Source organism: Hyaena hyaena, unplaced genomic scaffold (genome assembly GCF_003009895.1).
Source record: "Hyaena hyaena isolate Hyena2069 unplaced genomic scaffold, ASM300989v1 scaffold_386, whole genome shotgun sequence".
In the NCBI taxonomy this organism is placed as follows: Eukaryota; Metazoa; Chordata; class Mammalia; order Carnivora; family Hyaenidae; genus Hyaena; species Hyaena hyaena.
Window position 1 is genome coordinate 843,832 of NW_024081020.1, and position 24,688 is coordinate 868,519.

Genomic DNA, 24,688 nt, shown 5'->3' on the forward strand with positions numbered 1-24,688 from the left:
AACTGAGAAGACCGAGGATGAGGGCGAAGCAGTCGAGGAACTTGCTGGAGGCCATGAGGCTTACGCCGGGGCTTGATCACACCCCCCAACAGCGTGGGGTAGAAGTGAGCCTGCGCGAGGGAACCTCGTAGGACGGGCAGGAGAGGACCTGAGACGAGTCCTTGCAAGTCCAGGCTGTGTCACTGAGCACTTGTTCCACACCAGGGCACCTGCTGAGCCCACTGCCTGGAAAGTGCCGGGGTGGGGTGGGGGGGTGGTGTCTTTCAGGCATTTTTATTTTTTTCTTTTTATTAAAAAAAATTTTTTTTGCATTTATTTATTTATTTTTGAGAGACAGAGTAAGACAGAGCGTGAACGGGGGAGGGGCAGAGAGAGAAGGAGACACAGAGTCCGAAACAGGCTCCAGGCTCCGAGCTGTCAGCACAGAGCCCGACGCGGGGCTCGAACCCACAAACCTTAAGAGCGTGACCTGAGCTGAAGTCAGGACGCTTAACTGACTGAGCCACCCAGGTGCCCGTATTTCTTTTTTTTTAAATTAATTTTTATCATAGGGGTGCCTGGATGGCTCAGTCATTTAAGCATCCGACTCTTGATTTTGGCTCAGGTCATGACCTGACAATTGGTGAGATCAAGTCCTGCCCAGGGCTCTGCGCTGACAGTATGGAGTCTGCTTGGGATTTTCCTCATCTCCCTTAAAATAAACTAAAAAAAAATTTTAACTATTTTTTGAGAGAGCAAGCACAAATAGGGGAGAGGGGTGGTGGGGGCAGAGAGAGAGAGAAGACGACAGACTCAAGCAGGCTCCACAATGTTTGCAGAGCCCAAGTCAGGGCTCAAATTCACCAACCCTGAGATCCTGACCTCAAGAGCCAGACACCCAAGGGACTGAGCCACCCAGGCGCCCCCAGGCATTATTATTTCTAATTTACAAATGAGCTCAGAGGCGTGGGAGGCCCAGTGACTTGCTTAAGGTCACTTTTAAACACCGCCTTCCATACTTGTTTTCATTTGCCATTTAAACAAAACACACCGTTAAAATCCACCCATTTTCAGCTCCATGGACTTTAATATAGTCACGCAGTCATCGGCTCGCCAGGTTTCTGGACTCCCGTTGCTCCCTCAAAGTTCCTTCTTGTCCTTCGCAGTCACCCCCCCCAGGACTCCTGGCCCTACGCAAATTGCTGACCCCCCTCCTGCCTTTTCTAGAACTTTATGAAAATGAAATCAGAGTATATAGGTTTTTGTCTGGCTTCTTTCACGTAACGGACACTCGGTAACGCACCCCATCCTACTAATGCGATTTCCCAACACCGAACCTCCCTCCCCACTTGATCTCAATGGCGCTCAGCGGGCTTTGGTTGGCAGTGTTGCAAAACCTTGTCAAACATGTTCAGCTGGCTGCTACGGACGCATTGTTCGAGAGTTAACATCGGTTTGATGCTAAGTTCAATGGATTTTGTACGTTGATCTTAGGACTCTGCTAAATTCGTGGACTGTTCTTGCTCCATTCTTGCAGCTTCTTTGCTGGTTGTCCACCTGCAGCCACGTAACGTGGGGACGGCCTTCCCTTCCTCGGCAGGATGGGCGGGTTCCGGAGTGTGAAGCAACACTGGATTTGGAGGCCATCCCTGTGTCTCCTATGCCCCTCCCCCAGGCGTGGAGCATCCATCTTGGGGGGGGGGCTGTCCAGACCCCACATGACGCCACAGGGGGTATGGCTGCAGACGCAGCACACACCGGCCTGAGTGCTTGCTCAGTAATCCAGGGAGGAGGCATTCAGGTGGGAGATTCAGTTACTCGGAAATTCTCCATGTTGACTCCCTCAGATGCCTCAGACGGGTCTTCAGCTTCTACCAGACTTTGCCTTGTGACGCCCCCTACCATGCACTTCCACTCCCTCCTAACTGGGAACACCACTAAATGGCAAAAACAGAACTTTAGGCTTTGGGGATCAATCTGGACTCCAATCCGGACCCCTCCATGTAAGCAATTCCTGTTCACCCCAGGGGAGGATTTTAAGGATTAAACATGATTCCTGCTCACCTGGTGCTTAGCGGCTACCGTTCCCACCACCCCAAGTTCTCTCCCAGCCCATCCCCTACATCAGTCACCATCATGGTTTGTACATGATCTTGGCCTGGGAACCCCATGCGGACCCACTACCACCCATTTTCTGGGACTGAACCACTCCGTTTTAGGATGGGAAGGCAGATTTAGCCACTGCTGCTCCCAGCTCCTGCGGGGGATGAAGGGGGGACCCCACCTCCTCAGTCAGCTCTCCCCACACCACCTGCTGCTTGCTCACAGGGGTCAGACACCACCCTCCCCTCCCCCCCCCAATCTCGCAGGAGGCTCAGAGAATAATCGGATTTCAGATGGCCAGAGTTAGGGTTGCTAAAGGTGGGGAGACAGAGGTCTTAAGGAGCTATATTTAGACAGCTACTGAGGCACGTCTTACAAATACTACAGAAAAGCGGTTTAGACATGAAAAGCCCAAGGAGAAAGGAGTTACTGGGAAATGTAACATCAGGAACACAGAAGGCGTGTTGGGTGATCGGCCCTTCTGTGTGGTTCTGGAATATGCTCCAGACCCTGCAACTGCGACCCAAGAGCATGGGGAGGGTCACAGACGACCCCAGGCCAGCATCATCCCCCAGCGCTGTCTCCTGGCAGGCAGAGCGGGCAAACCCCAAGTTCTCACAATCTGCAGCCGCCCTGTACCCACTTCCACACACAAAACGTTCACAGAACTGTTTTTTAATTTGTTTGTATTTGTTACAACCTTTTAAAGCAGAATGTGACTTGAGCACTACATTTCCACTCACGAAACTTGTGGAGTTACTTCTCCAACAGCTTTAACCACACGCCAGAGCGGGCTTCACACGTCACTACTCTAAAGGCGCTTCTCTTTGGCAAACAAGCCCTAGGGGTACTCCCGTCAAGTTGGTTCGGTTTATTTAACACACTAGTTTCTAGAGGCCCGGGACATGCAGCTGTGACTACAGGGGATGGGAAATTTAAAAAGTAGATCCTAGAAAGTGAAAGTCGTCTTAACTGAGTTTCTTCTTTTAAACATCAAGGTACAGCTCAGAACACTTCAGGGACGCACAAGTTTGGTCTAAGGAATCCACTTGACCACTAACACCTCAGACCATGCAGTTCACACGAGGTCACGTACACCTTACGACAAACGTTACCTTGTTGTGAAGAGCGTGGCAGTAAAAGGAAAACTAGCCGGGCTTCAGTCCCTACGCACCACAGGTCCACACTCACACAGAAAGCAGGCTTATGTGTCTTCCCCGTAAGTAGTTCTTGTCATGCCATACAGGTTTTTAAAATGTTAACAAAAATAAAGAAAAACATCCTTGAAAATATATTATCGGAGGGAATGAAGGTAAGGTACAGAATACATGTACACGGAATTCTCGGGGCGGCGCTTAGTCAACCTCTTCCATGCGCGACGTGTCGTCATCGCCTTCCAGGGGCGGCATCTCCTCGGTCACCGCGGCACTGCTGTCATCGGCAGTGGGGTCGTCTTCATCAATACCTTTTTGGAAACGAAACCCTCAGGTCAGGCCCCCCAGAGCCAACCCGCGTGCCCGCCACCGCTGCACACCTGCCTTCGAGGCCGCGATGGCCTCTACATCCCCCAACACTAGGAGTTCTGAGGGGTTTCTCAGACAGGGTGCCCAGGGGACGCTGACGGGGCTTCTCAGGGTGCCCGGCGAAGCTTACCGAGACCAAGCTTGATCATCCTGTAGATCCTGTTGGCGTGCGTCTGCGGGTCCTCCAGGCTGAAGCCGGACGACAGGAGCGCCGTCTCGTAGAGCAGGATGACCAGGTCTTTCACCGACTTGTCGTTCTTGTCCGCCTCCGCCTTCTGCCGCAAGGTCTCGATGATGGAGTGGTCGGGGTTGATCTCCAGGTGCTTCTTCGCGGCCATGTAGCCCATGGTGGAGTTGTCCCTTAGCGCCTGGGCCTTCATGATCCTCTCCATGTTGGCCGTCCAGCCGTACGTGCTCGTGACGATGCAGCACGGGGACGTCACCAGCCGGTTCGACACGACCACCTGCAATGGAAGCGTGAAGTGAGCACCGGGCCTGGAAAAGCCCCGTATCTCCCGGCTTTATTGTAAAAGAGGCGGAAAGTTGGAAAGACTCCAACTACTGTGTTCACGAGACCAGAAACAGCACGTGCAAACCAAGTACCCACAGCCTCCTCCCCGCAGATCCTAACCCTCTTTAGGGCTTCAAGGACAAAGGTTTTCTCGCTCACTAAACAGGCCAAATTTTCTGCCTGTACATGAAAGCTGAGACAACTTGGGGAAAAAAGGACTACTTGTTTGGACAACCTGGAAAAGAAAAAACCCACAGGCCTTTCAAAACCAGGCCCACAACCAGGAGCCGGGCGGAAAGAAAACCACGTTCACACACCTTTTCTACTTTTTTCTCCAAAATGTCTTTCATGATCTTGCACAGGTTTTCAAACTTGGTCTTCTTCTCTTCCTGTTTCTTTTTCTCCTCTTCGTCTTCTGGAAGTTCCAAGCCCTCTTTGGTGACCGACACTAGAGTCTTCCCCTCGAACTCCTTCAGCTGCTGCACACAGTACTCATCGATCGGCTCGATCATGTAGATCACCTCCAGCCCGTGCTTGCGCAGACGCTCCACGAAGGCCGAGTTCGCCACCTGGTCCTTGGTCTCACCTGAGGCATCAGGAGAAAGCGACACCTTCGGTTAACGGGAAGCGGTTTCGCTTCCTCCGGGCTTTTCCCAGTCCCGTCAGATGGAACCAGACGCCGCACGCGTGGCCTCGGCCCGGTCGGTACCTGGGCACTTCCACGTGACCCCCGCGCGCTGCCGGTCCCCCACCTGTGATGTAGTAGACGTGCTTCTGGTTCTCCTTCATCCTGGTGCAGTAGTCCTTCAGCGACACCATCTCGTCGCCCGAGGCGGACGTGTAGTAGCGCAGCAGCTCCGACAGCTTCTTCCGGTTTTGGGAGTCCTCATGGATTCCCAGCTGGAAGACAACGTTCGCTTTAAGTCCCCTCCGCATCCCGAAAGCCCCTCAGAACCGGAGAAGCCAGTTCGATCCCCGTTTACACGAACCTTGATGTTCTTGGAAAACTGCTCGTAAAACTTCTTGTAGTTCTCTTTGTCCTCGGCCAGCTCGGTGAAGAGCTCTAAGCACTTCTTGACCAAGTTCTTTCTGATCACTTTTAAGATCTTGCTTTGCTGCAGCATCTCCCGGGAAATATTTAGGGGAAGGTCCTCAGAGTCCACCACACCTCTAATGAAATCTGAAAAAGTGGAAACAAAGAAATCAAACTTCTACACCCCAAACACTGGGTTCCCTGCCCCACAGGCCCAGGTCAACGCCCCGAGCGGAGCGGTCCCCGCGCTCGGTCCCCACACCCGCGCGTGCTCACTCAGGTACTCCGGGATCAGCTCCTCGCAGTTATCCATGATGAAGACTCTGCGAACATACAGCTTGATGTTGTTCTTTTTCTTCCTGTTTTCAAATAGGTCAAAGGGCGCACGTCTTGGGACAAAAAGAAGGGCTCTGAATTCCAACTGTCCCTCGACTGAAAAGTGCTGTAAGAGAACACCCCCAAATCGTTAAGGCAACGCCAGCGACTTTGGCTTCAGCTACAACAGTGACAGAACTGGGAGCCGTTCCAGGCACAGGACAAGGGCTGGGATGGCCAAGCCCTCAGCAACCCTCCGACCCCCCACCTGCAGACGCCGGCTGCTCGGACTCACCTTCACTGCCAAGTGATCTTCCCAGTCGTTGGTCAAGCTCTTGTAAAACTCTCCGTACTCCTCGTTAGTAATGTCGTCAGGGTTTCTGGTCCAAATAGGCTTTGTCTTGTTCAGTTCTTCTTGGTCGATGTACTTCTCCTTGATCTTCTTCTTCTTCCTCTTGTCCCCGTCCTTCTTTTCCTCCTCCTCCTCGTCAGAGCCCACGTCCTCGATTTCAGGTTTGTCATCGGACTCCTTCTCCTCCTTTTCTTTCTCTTCTTCTTTCTCTTCCTTCTCTTCCGCCTCATCATCACTCACTTCTTTGTCCCGTTCTTTCTCCACCTTCAAAGGAACGTGTGTAGATCACATCACCTTCTGCGTTCTGGAAGGGAGCTTCTGCCCTTGTAACCACAGCCTCAGCTAATGAGCCAAACGCGAAGATTAAAGAAGCAGAAAGCTCCTCGTGAACATTTAACGTTATCTACCTGAATGGCCTGGCTTCCTTAAGAACACAACAGAACTCAGCCTAGCCAGGTCAGGACAAGCTTGGGCCTTTCCCTCACCAGTAGATCTAAAGCCTCACTTTGCTAACTTGATCCACATACACAACCCGGGACACTCACAAACAGCGTAATGGGATAGCCGATGAACTGGGAGTGTTTCTTCACAATCTCCTTGATTCTCCTCTCCTCCAGGTACTCCGTTTGGTCTTCTTTCAAATGCAAGATCACCTTTGTTCCACGACCCATAGGTTCACCTGTGAGGGAAGGAAAACAATGGACTCCATTTCAATCTGAATGGGCAAATTCAGCTCTCAAGGCCACCCACACCCAACAGTTCCTGAGCAAGTGACGAAATGGGGTTCACCGCTGCTGTGGATCAAAGGCGCCCCAGAGCACGTTGCCCGCCTCGCCCAAGCCACATGGGTAACCAGAAGAGCCCTGCTACTGCACCAACATGGGCTTAACAGGCTCGCTCCAAAGAGACCGATTTTTACGGCACCTTCAGGGGTCCCCTACCTGCAGCCCCAGCCCTGCCGTGGGAACGCGGGGCCCGGAAAGGGCTTCCACCAGGCGCCTACCTGTATCAGTCCGAACTGTGAAGGACCCTCCTGCCGACGACTCCCAGGCGTACTGCTCGTCGTCGTTGTGCTTAGTGATCACCGTCACTTTCTCAGCAACCAAGTAGGCAGAATAGAAGCCGACGCCGAACTGGCCAATCATGGAAATGTCTGCGCCAGCCTGCAGAGCCTCCATGAACGCCTTGGTCCCAGACTTGGCGATAGTACCAAGGTTGTTGATCAAGTCGGCCTTGGTCATGCCGATCCCAGTATCCACGATGGTGAGGGTTCGGTCTTGCTTGTTTGGAATGAGGTTAATGTGCAGCTCCTTGCCGGAATCCAGCTTGCTGGGGTCGGTCAAGCTCTCGTATCTGATTTTGTCCAGGGCCTACCCGAGAAACACGGGCCGGTGAGCACAGAGCTCCCGGCGGGTGGGACGCACACCCGGACCGCGACCCCTTCCCGCAGCGCGACACTCACATCGGACGAGTTGGAGATCAGCTCGCGCAGGAAGATCTCTTTATTCGAGTAGAAAGTGTTGATGATCAGGGACATCAACTGGGCGATCTCCGCCTGGAAGGCGAACGTCTCCACCTCCTCCTCCTCCATCGGCTGGTCTTGGGTCTGGGTTTCCTCGGGCATCTGCAGAGGCCGCGGGGCCGGTTACGCGGCGCCACAGGCCTCCGGGAGGCCCGGCCCGCCGACAAAGGATGACCTCATTTCCAGCTGCGACACCGAGGCCCGCGCGCACGCCTCCGCCAACCGGCGCCGAAAGCCTGCGGGGACCCCCGCCCGGAGCCGGGGCCCCCGACCCCGGGGCCGCGGCCGGGCGGGGTCCCCTCGGTGAGCCCTCCCCGCCGCCCCTCCAGCAATCCGGGCCTCCCCCGGCCGCGGGCGGGGGTCGAGGCCGTAGCAGGCCGGAGGCCTTGGCCACCCAGAGCACCGCCGCCCCGCCCCGCGGGGCCCGGGGAGTCCCCCGGGAGCCGCCCCCGAGCCCGCCGACCCCCCACCAAACCGCCGCCGGCCAACCCCTCACCTTGGCTAAACGACCGCACAAGCTCCGCGACGAAGCAACACCGGGACGCAGAAGCAACTGGCGCGCCGCCCCCGCGCTCCCTTTATATAGACGCGGGCCCGCCCGGCGCGCGGCGCCTTTTCCAGAAGCCTCCCGAACCTTCCGGAAGAACCCTCCCCAACCGCCGCCGCGGCCGCGCGCCTGCGCCTGCGCCCTGGCCACGGCCCCGCCTCTCTCCCGGGCGCGCGCGGGCCCGCCACGAGCGCTCCACCCCCAACGGCCGCCGCGCGCGTCCCCGCGCCCGTCCTCGTGCGCCTGCGCAGCCCGGAATTCTCGCGAAGGTCTGGCGCCTTCCGGGGCCCCTGCCCCCCACCCCGGGCCTGCGCTGCCAGCTCGGCGCGCGCGCGGGCGCACTGGCGCCACCCAGGCCCGGGACTGGGTATCCGCAGCCGTTGCTTCTGTGAAGTCCGGAGAAGTAATTTGCCGGTTCTTAGACGGTGTCCCCAGGCAGTGTGGGCCGCGGGGCCCCGGGCCAGGTCTAGGGCTCTGGCGGCGGGTTCAGGGGCTGGAGGAGACAGGGGTCCGGCTCGCGTCTATACGCCTGGGGCAGTGGTCAGAAGCCCGGGGTTATGGCTGAAGGTTCAGGGGTGCGATGCCACGTGTCTAAGGCCGGGGCGCCGATTAAGGGTTCAGGGCCCTGGAAGTGGGGCGACAGGTGCCCGCCAGAGCCTCGCGGTGCGGGGGCCCTGCTCACAGCCTGGTTAAGGGGTGCCAAGGCGCGGGGCCCTGACAGGTGTGAGGGGTGGCCGGGGCCTCTGCGTGGGGAGGCCGAGCCGACCCCTCCTTTCCGCCCTGAGGCAAGGGGGCGTCCAGCCACGTGGGGGTCCGTTTGGACGAGGAGCCCCTGGAGCCTGGTCGGCCGCCAGGGCCCGGTTCTGAGTGTGGGGCAAGGAGCCCGGAACCGCACAGGTGACAGGGGCGTCCCTGGCTGCTCCCACTGCCCTGGACTCGCCAGACGCAGGCCGCTGCTGGGATCTGGGGGCCGGGCACAGGGGAAGATGCTGAGATGGACCCTTGGGCCTGGGTTCCCGAAACCCGTGCTCCATCCCTTGCGGCTTTCTCTCTTTTTTTTTTTTTTTTTAGTTTGAGGAGTCGAATTTGGCGATTCTTCACTTCCATAGAACACCCGGTGCCCGTCACAAGCGCCCTCCTTAATACTCATCGCCTCAGCCTGCTTGCGGTTTGCCCGAAAACCGGGACCCTCACACTAGTCTGGGGCTTCCGGATGGGTGAGCCAGCGCGTGCTCAGCCGGTACCCTCAGCCGTTTTGTAAAGCCCTTTATTGCCCATTTTACGTAATTTGAGGGATCCATATGCAGTATCCAGTTCGCGGTTTTGAGGACTAACTTGGTCCCAGAGCCAGTTTCTAAATGGGGATTCCTGAGGTGTTTTGAACAAGGGCAGATGGGGGTCGTGAGAATGTTGGGAGTGGTGGGGCCCTTGGACGCCGCCCAAGTCGGCAACCGGGTGGTTTCTGGTTTGAGGACCCCCCCCCCTGCACTGCACGTCCCAGTAAATGAGCTCAGCCCGTGGCTCCTTTGTCGCTAGCTCCTCCCGGTACTCCAGCCTCCCCTCCCCCTCCCCCCGGAACAATCTGGAAGCTCCTTGCGTTGTAAACAAACCTGACCGAACTCTCCTTCCACTTCCTTTCCCGGAAACCTCGCTTTTCCAGGAACGGGGTTTTCAGACTGGGGCTTGAGACCCATGGGGAGCGTGTGAAATCAGCACAGGGGCGTCCTGGGTGGCGTTAAGGAGCGGAGAGAGCGAATGGAAACTTCCAGCCACGTGGCCGGGGGAGGCGGGGGTTGCTGTGCCTCTTACGGGGGCACCTTGTAAAGCGTGTTCGTGACCCCAGCTGTGTCTGGGAGCTCCCGCCCGGGTTTTCCCTGCAGCCTGGGCCAGGCTGGGGGAGGGGAGGCCGGAGGAGGGCGGTGGGCGTGCTGGCGCCCCTGTGCGAAAGCGACCGGGAGGCCGCCGCCCCACCTGGAGGCCTGGCCCGCTGCCTTTCCGCCCACCTCGGTCGCGGCCCGGGAAGCGTAAGAGGTCTCGTAGGCGAGCCAGTCAGAGCCCCAGCTGTGCAAGTCTCCGTTTCCAGAGACTTCACCTGCCCCCGCCCCACCCTCCTCGCCCCAAGGTCACTCCCGGATCGCTGTTGCCCGGCTGGTTCCAACTCTAGCAACCCTCCCTCCTGCCACATCCCCCCGTCTTTGCGGCTCTCTCCTGCCTGCCTTAGTCACTAAGTAAAAGAACTTTCTCATCCTGCCCCCTCTTGGCCTCCGGGCAACATCGTACCCCGACCAGCATTGCCCCGGGGACCTCTGCCTCGGTTTCCCCAGCGGCCCTTGTCGGAGCTGTTGGAACCGGGCCTCTGTGCACGTGATGACGGAGAAGCCCGGCCGGGCCTCTAGTGCCGCACCCCACCCACCTGGCCTTCGGGGACTCACGACCCCGCTGGCTGCCCCACCACCTTCTAGAACTCCCAAGCATCCCCACAGGGGGTCTGGCCTGAGCCCTGCCACTTCTGCGACCGAAATGCCTCCCCAGTGCGTCTGCTGCTCTCCATGTCTGTCGTCCACGCCCCTCCGCAAGTCGCTCGCCCCGGTCACCACAGCCAGTGGCTCAGCGGAAGGACCTCCGTAGCCCCCAACCGCGCCGTCTCCACCCTGTAGCCCGCAGCTCCCCTCACGCCCCCTTGTCACTAAGCTCCACCCTGAACTCCGGCCACAGGGCTGCCCACAGCTGGCTTCTCTGCGCTGGACGCCATTCGCCTGCTTTCTTCTCTGTCCCCTCTCTGTAAGGCTCCCGTTTCCCCGGGTGCCCTTCCCATCCTGACTTACCTATGAGGCCCAATCCCCTGTGTAAATAATTTCTCAGAGTGTGGGGACCCCCCCGGGGGCGTGTGCGCACCCACGCCAGCCAGTTCTCCCACCCCTGCGCCCCCGCGCCCCCTCCCCTCCCTTTCCACCCAGCCTCCTGCTCCCGCCTCTCTGTTCTTGTCCTGTGTCCACGTCCTGCAGAGGACAAGCGCCTATTTGTTGAACTGTTGTCCAGGCAGCCCGGCCTTTCTCCTTCCCGCCAACCCTTCGGCGTCCCTCCATTAGGCCGGAACGCAAGGCATGGACCCCGGGCCCAGGTGTCCTGGGTTCAGACGTCGGCTCTGCTACTGCCTGCGCCTGCGACCTGGGCACGTCGCTGCTGGTGTGCCTGCCCCTGTGACGTGGGCACGGCAAGACTGTAGGCTTATGAACCTTACGCGAGCAAAGTCTGTTTTGGGAAATGACTGAGGACAGGGCCTGGCACGTGCACAAAATAAATAACTCTTCATTTTCCCTTCGATTTCTTCTTTGACCCAAGGATTATTTATAAATGTGTTAGTTTCTAGATATTTGGAGGTTTTCCAAAAATCTTGTTGTTACTGATTTCTAGTATTGCATTTCATTGTGGTCGAAGGTCACACTCTCCATGATATGAATCCTTTCAAATTTATTGAGACTTATTTTATGCCCAGATTATGGTGTAAACTGGTAATTATTCTGTATACAAAGTCATTACGCCGAAGGAAAGGTGCCAGTCAGTGATAGAACTTTAGAAAATGCAAGCCAACCTTCCGCGACAGAAAGCAGACCCGAGGCCTCCTGGGGGGTGGGGCCAGCAGAGGCGGGGGTAGGGGGACCGAGGAAGCTCTGGTTGAGGCACCTGCTCACCCTCTAGTTTGCAGCCAGGGTTGCCCAGGTGTACACGTGTGTCAAAACATACCCAGTTGTGCTTCGACGTGCGGTTTGCTGCATGTCAATTACACCTCACAAAGCTGTTTTTAGAGAATTTATGTTGTTTGGCAAAGACCTGGGAGAGACGTTCAGAATCGAGTTATATAGGAAAATTCAGTGGTTCATGCTTGGGAAAGAGACACAGTTGACTGGAGCAGCACAGCTGGACCGTGAGCCCTGTCCCTGCCACTTACTGGCTGTGTGACTTTCAGCAAGCTGCTCAGCCTCTCGAGAGTGTGCTCTGCTCTTCTCATCTCTACAACAGTGACAATCACAGTGAGGAGGTGGGAGGCTGCGTGAGCTGATCCCGGGAAAGCGTGCAGGGCCTGGCGTGCAGCGAGTGCTTGAAGGATGGACGCGCTGTTCTCTCAACGGAGACCGAGGAGGCGGCCGGGTCACAGGGATGGTGTCCTGCACTTGGGCCCAGCGGGGGTGCGCTCACTGCTTGGGGGGCCGGAGAGGGCTGAGAGCACTGTCCCGCAGCAGGTGAGGGAGCGGCGGCCGGTGGAGCAGCTGGGCCGTGGGGTTTAGAGTTGGGCCTAAAGTGGATTTCCGCCCAGCACACCACGTTCCCACTGCCCAGCCACAACATGGGGGCGCTTTGCTACCCGAACCATTCTTCTCCTGGCAAGTTTTAACCTGCCCTTGGAGACCCAGCCTGGGCAGCCATTCCTGGGAGTCCCGGGTGGGGTCGATACTGTCCCTGTCACTTGGCACACGCTGTCACCAGAAGGAGGCACAGCGAGCATTCCCTTGCCCTGCTCGCCCACTGTCGTCGGCAGAACGTGGCCATTCTGACAGGGGAAGCAGTGCCGTGTTGCTCACTGAGAACCATCCAGTTTTTCTTAAGTTTATTTTGAGAGAGAGAGAGAAAGTGAGGGGGGGAGAGAGGGAGAGAACCTCAAGCAGGCTCCGTGCTCAGCACAGAGCCCGACGCGGGGCTTGATCCCGGGAACCGTGAGATCGTGACCTGAGTCGGACACTCAGCCAACTGAGCCCGCCGGGTGCCCCGAGCACCATCCATTCAGTGCCTGTTTACGGCGGGCCGGCGCCCCGGGCCTGGGGGGCAGCGGGTGCAAAGTCAGACCTCCGAGCGCACGGTGGAGACAGCCGCGAGGCCGCCGTCACGTGAATACGCAGATTTATACACGGATGGGCGCCGGGAGGCGTCGGGGCGCTGCCCGAGGTGTCTGGGGGGGAGCGTGGTGTTAGCTGCTGGAGGGGGACAGGGGAAGGGCATCTGGGAAAGGGAACAACGTCTGCAGAAGTGAAATCTAGGAGTACGAGGGGTCCTAGGGAAGAATAAAAGGCAAGGCAGAAAAGGAAATGGAGGCTGGAAAAGCCTTTCTGTGTGGGGGGTGGGATGGGGGACACAGTCTGCGGGGGGGGGCAGGGGGGCTACCGGAGCTGCAGCAAGCGGTGACTGCCAGTTTGCAGCGCACAGTGCCAGCGGCCTCAAAACGTGGCCTGTCCCAGGAGGCCCGGGGGCTGTCCCGGGGGCCCCCATTGAGACGTCTCACTCTGTCCTGTGCATGACGTCAGGCCCTGGGAGAGCTGGGCGGGGCCTGCAGCCACCGAGCTGGAGGGTGGACAAGGGGCAGGCTTGTGAGAAAGGTCCAGGTGCGGTGAAGGAGCCCGCGTGGGGGTCACTGGAGTGGCCATGGCAGCACGTGACCTGTTTGGTGTCACCGTGTTGGGCTGAACTGTCTGTGGGGCACCCAAGTGGATGGACATCCAGCAAACGGGACCCTGGGGTGTGAGCAGGGATGTGGTGGGAGGGGTGGGTGGGGAGGGCCACCGGATCTGCTTGGCAAGCACAGGCCTTCCCTAGGGTGTGGTCTCAGTGTAGTGAAGAGCTGGGAACGGGAGGGACGGGAGACTGATCTGCTGGTGGGGTGCAGTGCGACCCCCCCACCAGCCCCGCCCAGGCCTCCCAGCCCTCTCCCATGAACCCCCCCAGGCAAAGCGCAGGGAGCTGGACAGGCTCAGCCTGAGCCTTCAGGGGCTTACATTCTGGTGGGGGAGAGACAGACCATAAACATGCAAATGACAAGTGGGACAGTCTGGGCCATTCTTCAGGCCCCCCCAAAATGGGTGTGGGCTCGAACTTCCTGGAAGCACCACACTTTCCCTTGACTCACTTTCAAACCTTGTTGAGTCACCTTGGACTCATCCCTCGGCCCCCACATTCTGACAGCTGCCAAGTGGGCTGGAGTTTTCCTTTAAAATGCCCTTTCCGTCCATGTTCAGGGTCCCACCCCACCCCGCCCCTCAGCCCCCAGGCCCTGGCCCCCTTAGCTGGCTCTTGCTGGGTTCACCTGTTCCACATTCCCGTTCTCATCTGCCACCCCCCCCCCAGGGCAGGTATGTCCAGCGGTCCTGGGGCACCAAGCCAGCCATACCTGTGCAGGCATTCGAGACCCGGGGCTTGGCTGTCCAGCCCATGGCACCTCCAGGCCCCTTGCTGCTCTGCCCGTGACCCCCGTCCTTCCCGTCTCCACACCTGACCTTGGTGCTCTCGGGCCTGGAAGGCTGGCTGCAGACCCCCCCTGATCCCCATAGACTGGCTCCGGGGGCAGGGGGCAGCACTGTCGGTCCTGACCAGGTGGCCCGGAATTGAGGACGATTACAGCTGGGAAGCAGACGCAGAGGGAGGAGGAGGGGTGGGGGCAAGAATATGCTGCCGCACTGTTTTCTGGTTCTGTTCCAGCCGCCCTCCCCCAGCCCCTCAGCCTCCACAGGCAGCCGCAGGATCCCCGTAGGGGACATGATCGCCCTCAGGTGACACAGCTTCGCGGCAGGCTCTCACACCTTCACTGAACAATTTTGTAGCAGTGCAAGGACTTTGTGGTCTGGCCCGATCTTCTTTCCCAGACCCTCCTCTGCCGGCTCTCAGTCGTCTCCCAAACACACCTGGGGCCTCAGAGCAGCTCTCCTTGGACAACCTTCTCGCCAGGTAGACACATGACACACACGTGCCTAGCAAGCTCAGCGGGGAAATCCCCTCCCTCAGCCCAGATTCACTCTAGAAGTCTCCTCCCCTTCCCATGGGGCTGAATTAAAATTAGACTTTGTCTTCCTCACCTCATTACCTTCCCACACCCGCCCCCAGACGTGGCTCCAGACAGGGCAGGTGGCCTTCTAGGTATGGAAAGGCTAGGAGTCTGGCTTTGAAGGCCCCAGGTTAGAGCCCTTGGGCCCAAAGGCAGTGACTAACCTCTGGCGCCATCTACCGGCCAGAGGATGGGTGGTTTGGGGTCTCTAACTGGAAATGACTTTCCTGTTCTGGGATTCCTCGTTTTTTTTTCTTGTGAACAAGAAAACTAGGAAAGAGAGAATTATATGAGATCCAGTCTAGATCACCATCATTTTAAAAAATTTTTTTAAATGTTTTATTTATTTCTAGGAGAGAGAGAGAGCGTGAGCTGGGGAGGGTCAGAGAGAGAGGGAGTCACAGACTGAAACAGGCTCCAGGCTCTGGGCTGGCAGTCAGCACAGAGCCCGACACAGGGCTCGAACCCACAAACCGCGAGATCATGACCTAAGTGAAAGTCGGACACTTAACCGACTAAGCCACCCAGGCGCCCCTAGATCACCATCATTAATGTCTCACCCTGGAAAGCTCACGGCAAAGCCTCCAGCCTTGCAGTGAGTAGGGAAGAAACTATCAGAAAACAGGGGCCAATTGTCTGAAGTGAAAACAGTAATTGTGTGTATTTCACTACTAAAACCTCACACACGAAGAAAGACTGGACAGTCAAAGGCAAAATCTGAGCACCGACACAGAGAGTTAGTGTGTCCAGCCTTCCCTGCTCCTCTCCTCCACCTCCCTCGACGGCTCTCTCTTGGGCTAGCAGGGAGGTGGCCACAAGGCCGGGCTGGTGGAGCCAGCCCCTCACCCCTGCTCCCTCCTGTCACAAGGGCAGAGCCTGTAGGCTGAGACCCACCCGGACGCAGCCTCTGGTGCAGCCAGTGGAAGAACAGGTCCAGCTGGGCCGGAGGGTCCCAGAGGGGCTGCTGATTCTGCTACCCACTCCCCCACCCCCCATGGGGCGGGGTGGGCTCAGGAACTGAAACTGGGGCCGGGGGAACGAGCAGCTGGAACGTTCCGGCTGGCAGTTCCTTTCTGTCTGCACTGAGGCCGGCTGATGGGGGGTGGGGGGCGCCTTCTGCTCACGTTGCAGCGAAGGGCGTTGTTTTCAGCGCCGACTCCCTCACAGGGTCCTGAACTGGGCTTGACAGGCCCTCCACAGCCCTGCTGCTTCTCCCCACCCCCCACCCCTGCAGCCAGGCAGCTCCCTGCCCCGGTGTCCTGTTCCTTCACAGCTTGGCCCTTGATCTTCCCATGCAGCTGCCTGGAAGGCCCACCCACTCCCTCAAGAACCCCAAGGGAGAGGTGTCTGCTCCTTTGTCGTCCTGCTCTTCCTCTTCTGCTGATTTTGGGGCATCTTTCCTCTTTATTTTTTAATTTTAATACATTTTTGTAAAGGTTTGTTTATTTTTATTTTTTACAAATAGTTTATTGTAATATAGTTTATAGTTTATTGGTTTCCATATAACACCCAGTGCTCATCCCCACAAGTGCCCTCCCCCATGCCCATCCCCCCTTCCCCCTTCCCCCCCTCCCCATTCCCCGCCCTCCCCCCCTCAGCCCTCAGTTTGTTCTCAGCATTCAAGAATCTCTCGTGGTTTGCCTCCCTCCCTCTCCCCCACTATTTTTCCCCTTCTTCTCCCCCATGGTCCTCCGTTAGTTTCCTCCTAATCCACCTATACGTGCAAACATAAGATATCTGTCCTTCTCTGCCTGACTTATTTCGCTCAGCATAACACCCACAAAATCCATCCATGATGCTACACATGGCCAGATTTCATTATTTCTCATTGCCATGTAGTATTCCATCGTATAGATAAACCCCATCTTTTTGATCCATTCGTCCGATGATGGACACTTAGGTTCTTCCCATGTCTTGGCTATTGTGGAGAGAGCTGCTATGAACATTGGGGTACATGTGCCCCTGTGCATCAGCACTCCCGTATCCCTTGGGTAAATTCCTAGCAGTGCTATTGCTGGGTCCTAGGGGAGTTCTATTGTTAATTTTTTGAGGAATCTCCACACTGTTTTCCAGAGGGGATGCGCCAGTTTACATTCCCACCAACAGTGTAGGAGGGGGCCCGTTTCTCCACATCCTCGCCAGCATCTAGAGTCCCTGATTTGCTCATTTTAGCCACTCCGACCGGCGTGAGGTGGTATCTCAGTGTGGTTTTGATTTGTATTTCCCTGATGAGGAGGGAAGGTTTGTTTATTTTTGAGAGAGAGTGTGAGCAGGAGAGGGACAGTGGGTGGGGGGGGAGGAGGCGGGAGGGGAGGGGCAGAGGATCTTCAAATCGAACTCCGCACTGACAGCTGCAAGCCCAATGCAGGGCTTGAACTCCTAAACTGTGCGATCATGACCTCAGCTGAAGCCTGTTGTCAATCAACTGAGTCACCCAGGTGCCCCTAATTTTTTATTTTTATTGGGGGGGGCAGAGGTCAAGAGAGAATCTTTTTTTTTTTTTTTTTCTGAGCGAGAGAGATAGAGACAGCGTAAGCAGGGGAGGGTCAGAGAGAGACGGAGACATAGAATCTGAAGCAGCTCCAGGCTCTGAGCTGTCAGCACAGAGCCCGACACGGGGCTGGAACCCACGAACCGTGAGATCATGACCTGAGCCAGTCGGACACTTAACCGACTGAGCCACCCAGGTGCCCCAAGAATCTTAAGCAGGCTCCCTGCTCATCGCAGAGCCCAACTCAGGGCTCAATCCCACTTCCCTGGGATCATGACCTGAGCCGAAATCAAGATTTGGATGCTCAACCAACCGAGCCACCCAGGGACCCCCAGTGTCTTCCTCTGAAGCCTCAGTTTTCTCATCTGGAAAAATGGGGGTAGAGATGGGACAGCTGAACCAGCTTCCAGTCATTTTGTTCCATAGACCCTTTCACTGGAGGACAGACTGACTGGAGGCCAAGTGCATTGTTCAATAGACCTGCACAATGAATGAGTTACTGGAAATTTCCACATACTACAGTCCTTTGCACCTTCTCTGAAGTTAGGGCAGACAAGCACTTATTTAATTGTGTCCCAGTGAATATGTTGTGGCAAATCATAATGCAAAGTTCAGGGTTCAAGCTGCTAATGGCTATATAATGAGAACCAATTTAAATTTGAAAGCTACTTCACAATTACTCTGGGCAGCACTAGGGTGCCTACACATTCAGAACCCTGTCAGCAACTCTTCAGGTCATTTAGGAAGACAGGATGGGGGCGCCTGGTTGGCGTCAGTGGAGCACGTTGACTCTTAATCTTGGGGTCATGAGTTCAAGCCCCACGTTGGGCATAGAGATTACTTAAAAAAAAAAAAAAACAGGAAAAATAAACTCACCCAACACTACATTTCAGTCAACATTCAATCTTGGTATCCTAATTAAAATAACTAGTGAATTAAAACTGACAAGTATATGAAGGGGCTGGTGAAGCACAGTGTTTTGTGTTTTTTTTAAACACACACACACACACACACACACACACACACAGACCTCTACGCCCAACGTGGGGATTGAACTCATGATCCTGAGATCAAGCATCACGTGCTTTATCAGCTGAGCCAGCTGTGGGTTACTCTTGTGAGTGAGAGGCCAAGCATGTTTACTTCTGTGCCCACCACCCGGCCCTGGGTTCCCTTGCCTGTGGCTCATTGGTGTTCGTGTCATTAGTGGTATCCCTTCTAATTTTTATCTTCAATAGTCTATAAATGAAATATTTAAAAATCAACCCTTTAGTAGCTCAGGTCATGATCTCACAGTTCTGTGCATTTGAGCCCCGCATCAGGCTCTGTGCTGACAGCTCAGAGCCTAGAGCCTGCTTCGGAGGGGCAGAGAGAGAAGGAGACACGGTATCCAAAGCAGGCTCCAGGCTCTGAGCAAACGTTCAGCACAGAGCCTGATGTGGGGCTCGAACCCACAAACCGCGAGATCATGACCTGAGCCAAGTCAGATGCTTAACCAACTGATGCTTAACCGACTGAGCCACCCAGGCGTCCCTGAACTGTTGTGTTTTTTTTTATGTTTATTTATTTTTGAGAGAGAAAGAGAGAGAGACAGAGACAGCGAGAGACAGAGCGTGAGTGGGGGAGGGCAGAGAAAGAGGGAGACACAATCCAAAGCAGGCTTTAGGCTCCGAGCTGTCAGCACAGAGCCGGACACGCGGCTCAAACTCAGGAACCATGAGATCATGACCTGAGTTGAAGTCAGACGCTCAACCGACTGAGTCACGGAGGCGCCCCAGTGTTGAACTGTTTTACCACATACATACAAGTGTCCTTAAATGATGGGTGTTTGAATTTAAATAAAGACACGGTTGGCACACGTGTTCTGTGACTCCTTTTCCTCGGCACCACGTCACTTGTGCGGGACTCCTCTCTCCTGCTGCGATGCTTTCCACCACGCGGCTCTCCCACAATTGTACCTCTGTTCCGTCGGTACACAACAGGCTTGTTTCCAGACTTCTGCTATTGTGAACAATGCTGCTATGGATATTCTAGTAACATTTTCCGTTTTCATTAGGTTTCATTAAACTCATCGATGTTAGCAGATACAGCCAAACTGCTTTCAAAATGATGTTATCAATCGACACTCCCAGCAGAAAAGGAGTCTCTCTTAATCCACACCATCGCGAACACGTGGTGTGGCATTGTCACATTTTTCTGGGCCGGTCTGCTGGGTGTCAAGTGGTACCTCGCTGTGACTTTATTGTGCGTTTCCTTGGTTAGTGACCGTATCTCTTCATGTCTTTATGGGCACGGGTCTCTCTCCCTGCTCCGTCGTCAGGCTCCAGGGCCTTGGGGAGATTAATTTCTGTGGGCCTCAGTTTCCTGGCTGGTGAAGTTCCCCTCTAGAGAAATGGACCACTTTCAAAGACCTATAGACTCTGACATTGGGGGGGTTCCCCCAGAAACCACTGGGTCATCACCCACAAACCATGAAAACTTTCCAGTGTCCCCCTCTCTTGCTCCAGCTCCCGAGCCCCGGACGTGGCCCCGGCTGGCAGCTGTGAGTGCACCGCTGGCCAAGGGAAGGGCAGCTACTGCCTGTCCGTCTGCTTCCGACCATCCAACCTGCGGGTCACTGCCCCCTCCTGCTTTCTCATCTCACTCCTTTGTTCTGTGTGACACACACGTGTATAATCTTTAATTTTATTTATTTGAAAGAGTGAGTTGGGGAGAAGCAGAGAGAAAGAGGGAGAGAGAGAGAATCCCAAGCGGGCTCCTCACTATCAGTGCAGAGCCTAATGTGGGACTCAAACCCACGAACCGGGAGATCATGACCTGAACCGAAGTTGGATGCTCAACTGACTGAGCCCCCCCAGGCGCTCTGCATGTGTATAATCTTTCCCGCCATCTATGAGGGGCTCCAGAAGGAGCAGAGGTGAATACAAATGTCCCACCCACTGTGTCTAACCAGAGGCCAGAAAGACAGCCTTAGGCACCAAATGTGACAGTGCCTCTGTGGCTCAGCTCCTTCTGTGGTTCATTTTCACTTTTGGATCAAGTCCAAAGTCTTCAGCTCAGCCTTCCTGGGGCCCTACCGCCATTTCCCAGCTCATCTCCTGCCACCACCATTCTCCCAAGACCCCACATGCCCCTCCCCTCTGTGTTCTCTCTGTGAGCAGGTGCTCAAGGTGTGGCCCTGGGAGCCATGGGAACGGTATTGTGTCTCCTCTTTCCTCCCATAGCACTTTTCCACGCATGTGCAGTAGCCCTATTTTGTGATCAAGTCATGTGCACTCCAGGCAGGGACCTGGTACCCTCTTGGGCACTGCTGGGGCCTGGGATGGGACCCGAAGAGCCACTAGGTGCAATGAAAGAAGAATGGGCAGATGAGGGGGTGAACATGAAAGTCCCTGTTTTGCCATTCTGTGGCCCTCACCAGGTGGGCTGGATGGCTGGTTAACTTAGTAGAAATGTTTAGTCAGTTTATTTTAGAGAGTGTGCAAACGTGAGCAGGGGAGGGACAAAGAGAACCTTTATTATGTTTTTTAATGTTTACTTATTTTGGGAGAGAGAGAGAAATCAGGGAAAGGGCAGAGAGAGAGAGGGAGAGAGAGAATCCTGAACAGGCTCTGAGCTGTCAGCCCAGAGCCCGACGTGGGGCTCCAATTCATGAACTGTGAGATCATGACTTGAGCTGAAATCAAGAGCTGGACGCTTAGGGGCGCCTGGGTGGCTCAGTAGGTTGAGTGTTTGGCTTTGGCTCAGGTCATGATCTTACGGTTCGGTTTGTGAATTGGAGCCCCATCGGGCTCTGTGCTGTCAGCATAGAGCCCACCTCAGTCCTCTGCTCCCATCTCTCTCAAAAGTAAACAAACATTAAAAAAGAGTTGGATGCTTAACTGACTGAGCCACCCAGATGCTGAGAGAGAGAGAGAGAGAGAGATATCTTAAGAAGGCTCCATGCTTAGCATGCAGCTGACACAGGGCTCAATCACACGACCCTGGAATCATGACCTGTGCAGAAATCAAGACTTGCATGCTCAACCGACTGAGCCACCCAGGCGCCCTTAGGTGGAAATATTTAGAATAGTTAATTTCAAGCCTTGGTCCCTGCCCCATTAACAACATAAACCATGTAAACAGCAGGAGTGACTCATCTCGTAGAACTCTCTCTCTCTGCCCTAGCTCCAGCCTGAGGACACAGCAAGTGGTGCACGGGGACCCGGAGGAACCGACCACAGGGAGCCGAGCGGTGGATCCCGACACACATGCCCAACGCCCAGGGAAGAGTCAGCCTTTCTCTGGGCACCAGTGAACAAGGGCCCTGATGGCAACACAAACCCAACAGAGCGGCGGGACAACCTGCTGGTAAAGACTGACCCTGGTGATGGTGGTGCCGGGATTTCTCCAGGCGTCAGTCAGGAAAGTGTTCAAGCCAGAACCGCTGGAAGCCTGCTTGGGATCGTGGCCACCAAGTCACGCAGACGCCAGCTGGCGGGAGAGCAAGCAACACTGGCTGGAGGGAAGGGGGCGAGAGCAGCTTTGTGGGAGCCCCCCCCAATTAGGCAGAAACAGATCTAACACCTGTACTGAGCACCTGCTGTGTGCCCGACCCTGTGGGGGTCACTGGCTGAACGTGGACCTGACCCAGCAGGGCACACCCTGGCTTCCTTACACTTTCCTGGGAACCATCAAATGGACTGAAGTACACAGCACCTTATCTTCCTACTTGGAGAGCCGACGGTGGGAACCCAAGCACGAGTCTGAAAGGCAGTGTCAGAGATAAAGGGGCGGGTGACTTCACGGATGTCGTTCGGTACACGCCCCCCTCCCAAGTGATTGAAGAAGGTGGCACTTCTGCCGTGGGGCGCTCTTGCTAGAAGGTCAGCAGCCAAAGCCGGAACGTGTCTATTTCCCCAGGCTCCATTGCAGCTGTTCTGATGATGCAGGCGAGCCACACGGAGAGCGTAAGGTTCTGGCCAGGTTCTCAAGCTGGTGGCTCTGGAAAATCCCTCTTGAAAGTCCCTCAGGACCATACAGGCCGCCTCCTTGTGGCCGGATGCAATCGATTTTCCGCCGCCCGGAAAAGGTGTCGGTGCTTCTGTGAGCACTGGATGGGGCGAGGGTGGGGGTGTGTGTGTGGGGAACTTGATAATAGGAGCCAAGTTGTCTGAAACCCAAGGCTCTTTGCTCTTGGAATCACATGAGGGCGCAGCCGACGATGCCCAGGGCGCGTGTGCACGGGGCGGGGGGAGTCCCGCGCAGGTGGGACAGCCGTGTGCGTTGCAGGCTTCCGTGAGCCATGCCTCCGTGCGTCAGTCCCCGGAGATCACACTCCGCTCTGTACGGAGGGGCCTCGGGATCAACACACCCGTCCATGTTCCGGCTGGCACACACTTGCCTCCTGAGAGTTTCTCATCAGTCAAATGGGGATAATTATACCTACTTCCTGCGAGTGTTTTGGGGATGAAATCCAATGAGGCGTGGCCAGTGCCCGGTACACAGTAAGCGCTAAGGGCCAGTGGGTTCTCAACTGTTAACATGCAGCCCTCAGTTTGGTCTCAGCAGCAGCACCGTGACATAGAGCCTCTCAGGAGGGGCTGACGCTTCTCACTGTGACGGGCAAGCCAGTATAACAAGGTGGGGTGCTCCCGGCAGGAGTGGAAAGCCCCCCGGACCGGGAAACGGAGCTGAGATTGCGGCGGGGAAGGGGTGGAATCCTGGGCAAGGGCTGCCTCCTGGCACAGCAGTGGCCCCAGGACACGGTGGCGGGAAGGCTGGATGCGCACTGGGCACAAGAGCTGTTTGTTGGGGCCCCAAGGAGACCGTGTGGGGGTGTGAACGGGCCCCAGGCAGAGCGTGGCCTGGGCGGAGGGGTGAGGGATCGCTGCGGGAGGGGAGCCCTGAGGACAGAGCCCCCACTTAGCCACAAACCGTTCCAGTCTGCAGCAGGCGGTGTCCCGCTTCTGTGACAGCTTCGGCAGGTGGGGCCGTCCCAGCCTGAACCGGGGCCAGCGGGGTGGACGGCGGCTGCCTGCTTGGTGCTGGGTCCCTCTCCCCGCTCTCGTGGGGACAGGGCCATCGTTCCCGGGGGTGTGCTCCTCACCCATCCCAGCCCGTGACTCCGGTGGGGTGAGCAATCTTAGCGCCTCACCACACACAGGGTGGGCACCCGTCCCTGGCTGTGGGGACTAGTTCAGGAAAGGACCAGACTGCAGTCGGACCCATCAGAGTCCTTTCCTGGGCGTTTTCTGACTGGACCTGGTGGGAAGAGCACATGCTCCTTTTCAGCTTCAAGGTTTCACGGAAGCCACCAGGGAGACGTGGAGATGAGAGATGGGCAGCGAGAAGCTTTCAAAGCCGCAGGCCCTGCAGCCCGCTCCCGCCCGTGCACCTCCCATGGCCCCGCCTGGCCAGGGCAGGCGGTGACCCGCTTCGTTTCTGCTGAGTGGGGGGTTCCCGTTTCTGGTAACCAAAGGGGCTCTGAACGGCGCACCAGCGCTCCCAGGCCTTGCTGTCGGGTAGGTGCGGGGAGGACCTCAGGGTGATCTTTCCTAAGAAGGGCTCGGAGGGCCTGACAACTTGAAGAGAGGAAACCTTATCTGCTAGTGACACAGGGCTCCTGGGAAGGAATCTAACCAATACTCTTCAATGCTATTTACATTCAGTGGCAGACATTCTCGGTTGTTCACAAAGGCATTTCCAGCAGCCTCTCCCTGAACAGCTGTGGAGCAGAACCCACGGTACCCCCTGCCTTCCCAACCTCTAAGTGACAGGGCCGTGTGACCCGGTCCAGGGAAACAGGGCGGGAGCACCAGTCTGTTGCTGGCGGCGGTGTGGCTTCATGGTTTGGTATTTTTTCTTCTATTATAACTTGCCTCAAATAACTTTTAGAACTTAGTGGATGTATAAAAATAACGAAAAAGTTAAATAGAGGACTTTTTTAAATTATAAAATTCCTAGCTTCTTTTTATTCTGGATAAAAACAAATGTAAGACGGCATTTCAAACTTTCCAAAATAATTTACAGGGTAGATGAAAGAACACACAATAGGCAATGCAAATGCCTGATATTCTTCCTATGAGGCAAGAGATTTCACTCAACCTTCATTCGACACACTGACCCAGGTCTGGGGACTCAGAGGTCCAGAGAGTCCACTTCCTGTCCCGGGAGCTCGCTGCGGGGGAGACAGACACACGAATAGGTGACTGTAAACTCTGATGTAAGTGCCGTGATAAAAACAGGCTCCGGGGGTTATGGGAGCGCGGTGGGGGCCGGAGAAGACTTTCCGATGGCAGTGACACCTGAGCGGTGTCGGCAGGGCCGTCTGGTCAGGGCACAGGAAGGGCAGGCCGGTCAGGGCCCCGCGCGGGCAGAGCTATACAGGTGAGGAGCTGGGGCGGGAGCAGCACGCTGTGCGGGAAGGCGGCCTGGGGAGGCGGCGGGGCCGTACGGAAGGCCTGGGCCGGTGCGTGGGGAGGGTGGCCTCTGTCCTACAGGAGAGAGCGGGGGGGGGGGGGGG

General features: G+C 56.3%; 1 protein-coding gene and 1 long non-coding RNA gene across 3 annotated transcripts; one reads left to right on the forward strand and one right to left on the reverse strand.

Moving 5' to 3' along the window:
* Window positions 1-3,045: 3,045 nt before the first annotated feature.
* On the reverse strand, window positions 3,046-7,944 carry HSP90AA1 (heat shock protein 90 alpha family class A member 1). The gene is made up of 11 exons (XM_039251186.1): window positions 7,835-7,944; window positions 7,279-7,440; window positions 6,820-7,186; window positions 6,362-6,495; window positions 5,760-6,080; window positions 5,426-5,591; window positions 5,106-5,296; window positions 4,869-5,016; window positions 4,434-4,702; window positions 3,736-4,069; window positions 3,046-3,547 (listed from the first exon to the last, which is right to left on the reverse strand). Exons 2-11 carry the CDS (start codon window positions 7,438-7,440, stop codon window positions 3,438-3,440), a joined length of 2,202 nt encoding a protein of 733 aa, XP_039107117.1. The 5' UTR covers window positions 7,835-7,944; the 3' UTR covers window positions 3,046-3,437.
* Window positions 7,945-8,206: 262 nt separating this feature from the next.
* On the forward strand, window positions 8,207-11,203 carry LOC120244582. 2 transcript variants are annotated; one of them, XR_005531577.1, is made up of 2 exons: window positions 8,207-8,288; window positions 8,957-11,203. It is a non-coding gene; the product is annotated as an uncharacterized LOC120244582 (long non-coding RNA). The 2 variants fall into 2 exon arrangements; XR_005531578.1 differs by having other exon boundaries at window positions 8,207-8,278.
* The last annotated feature ends 13,485 nt before the right edge of the window (window positions 11,204-24,688 follow it).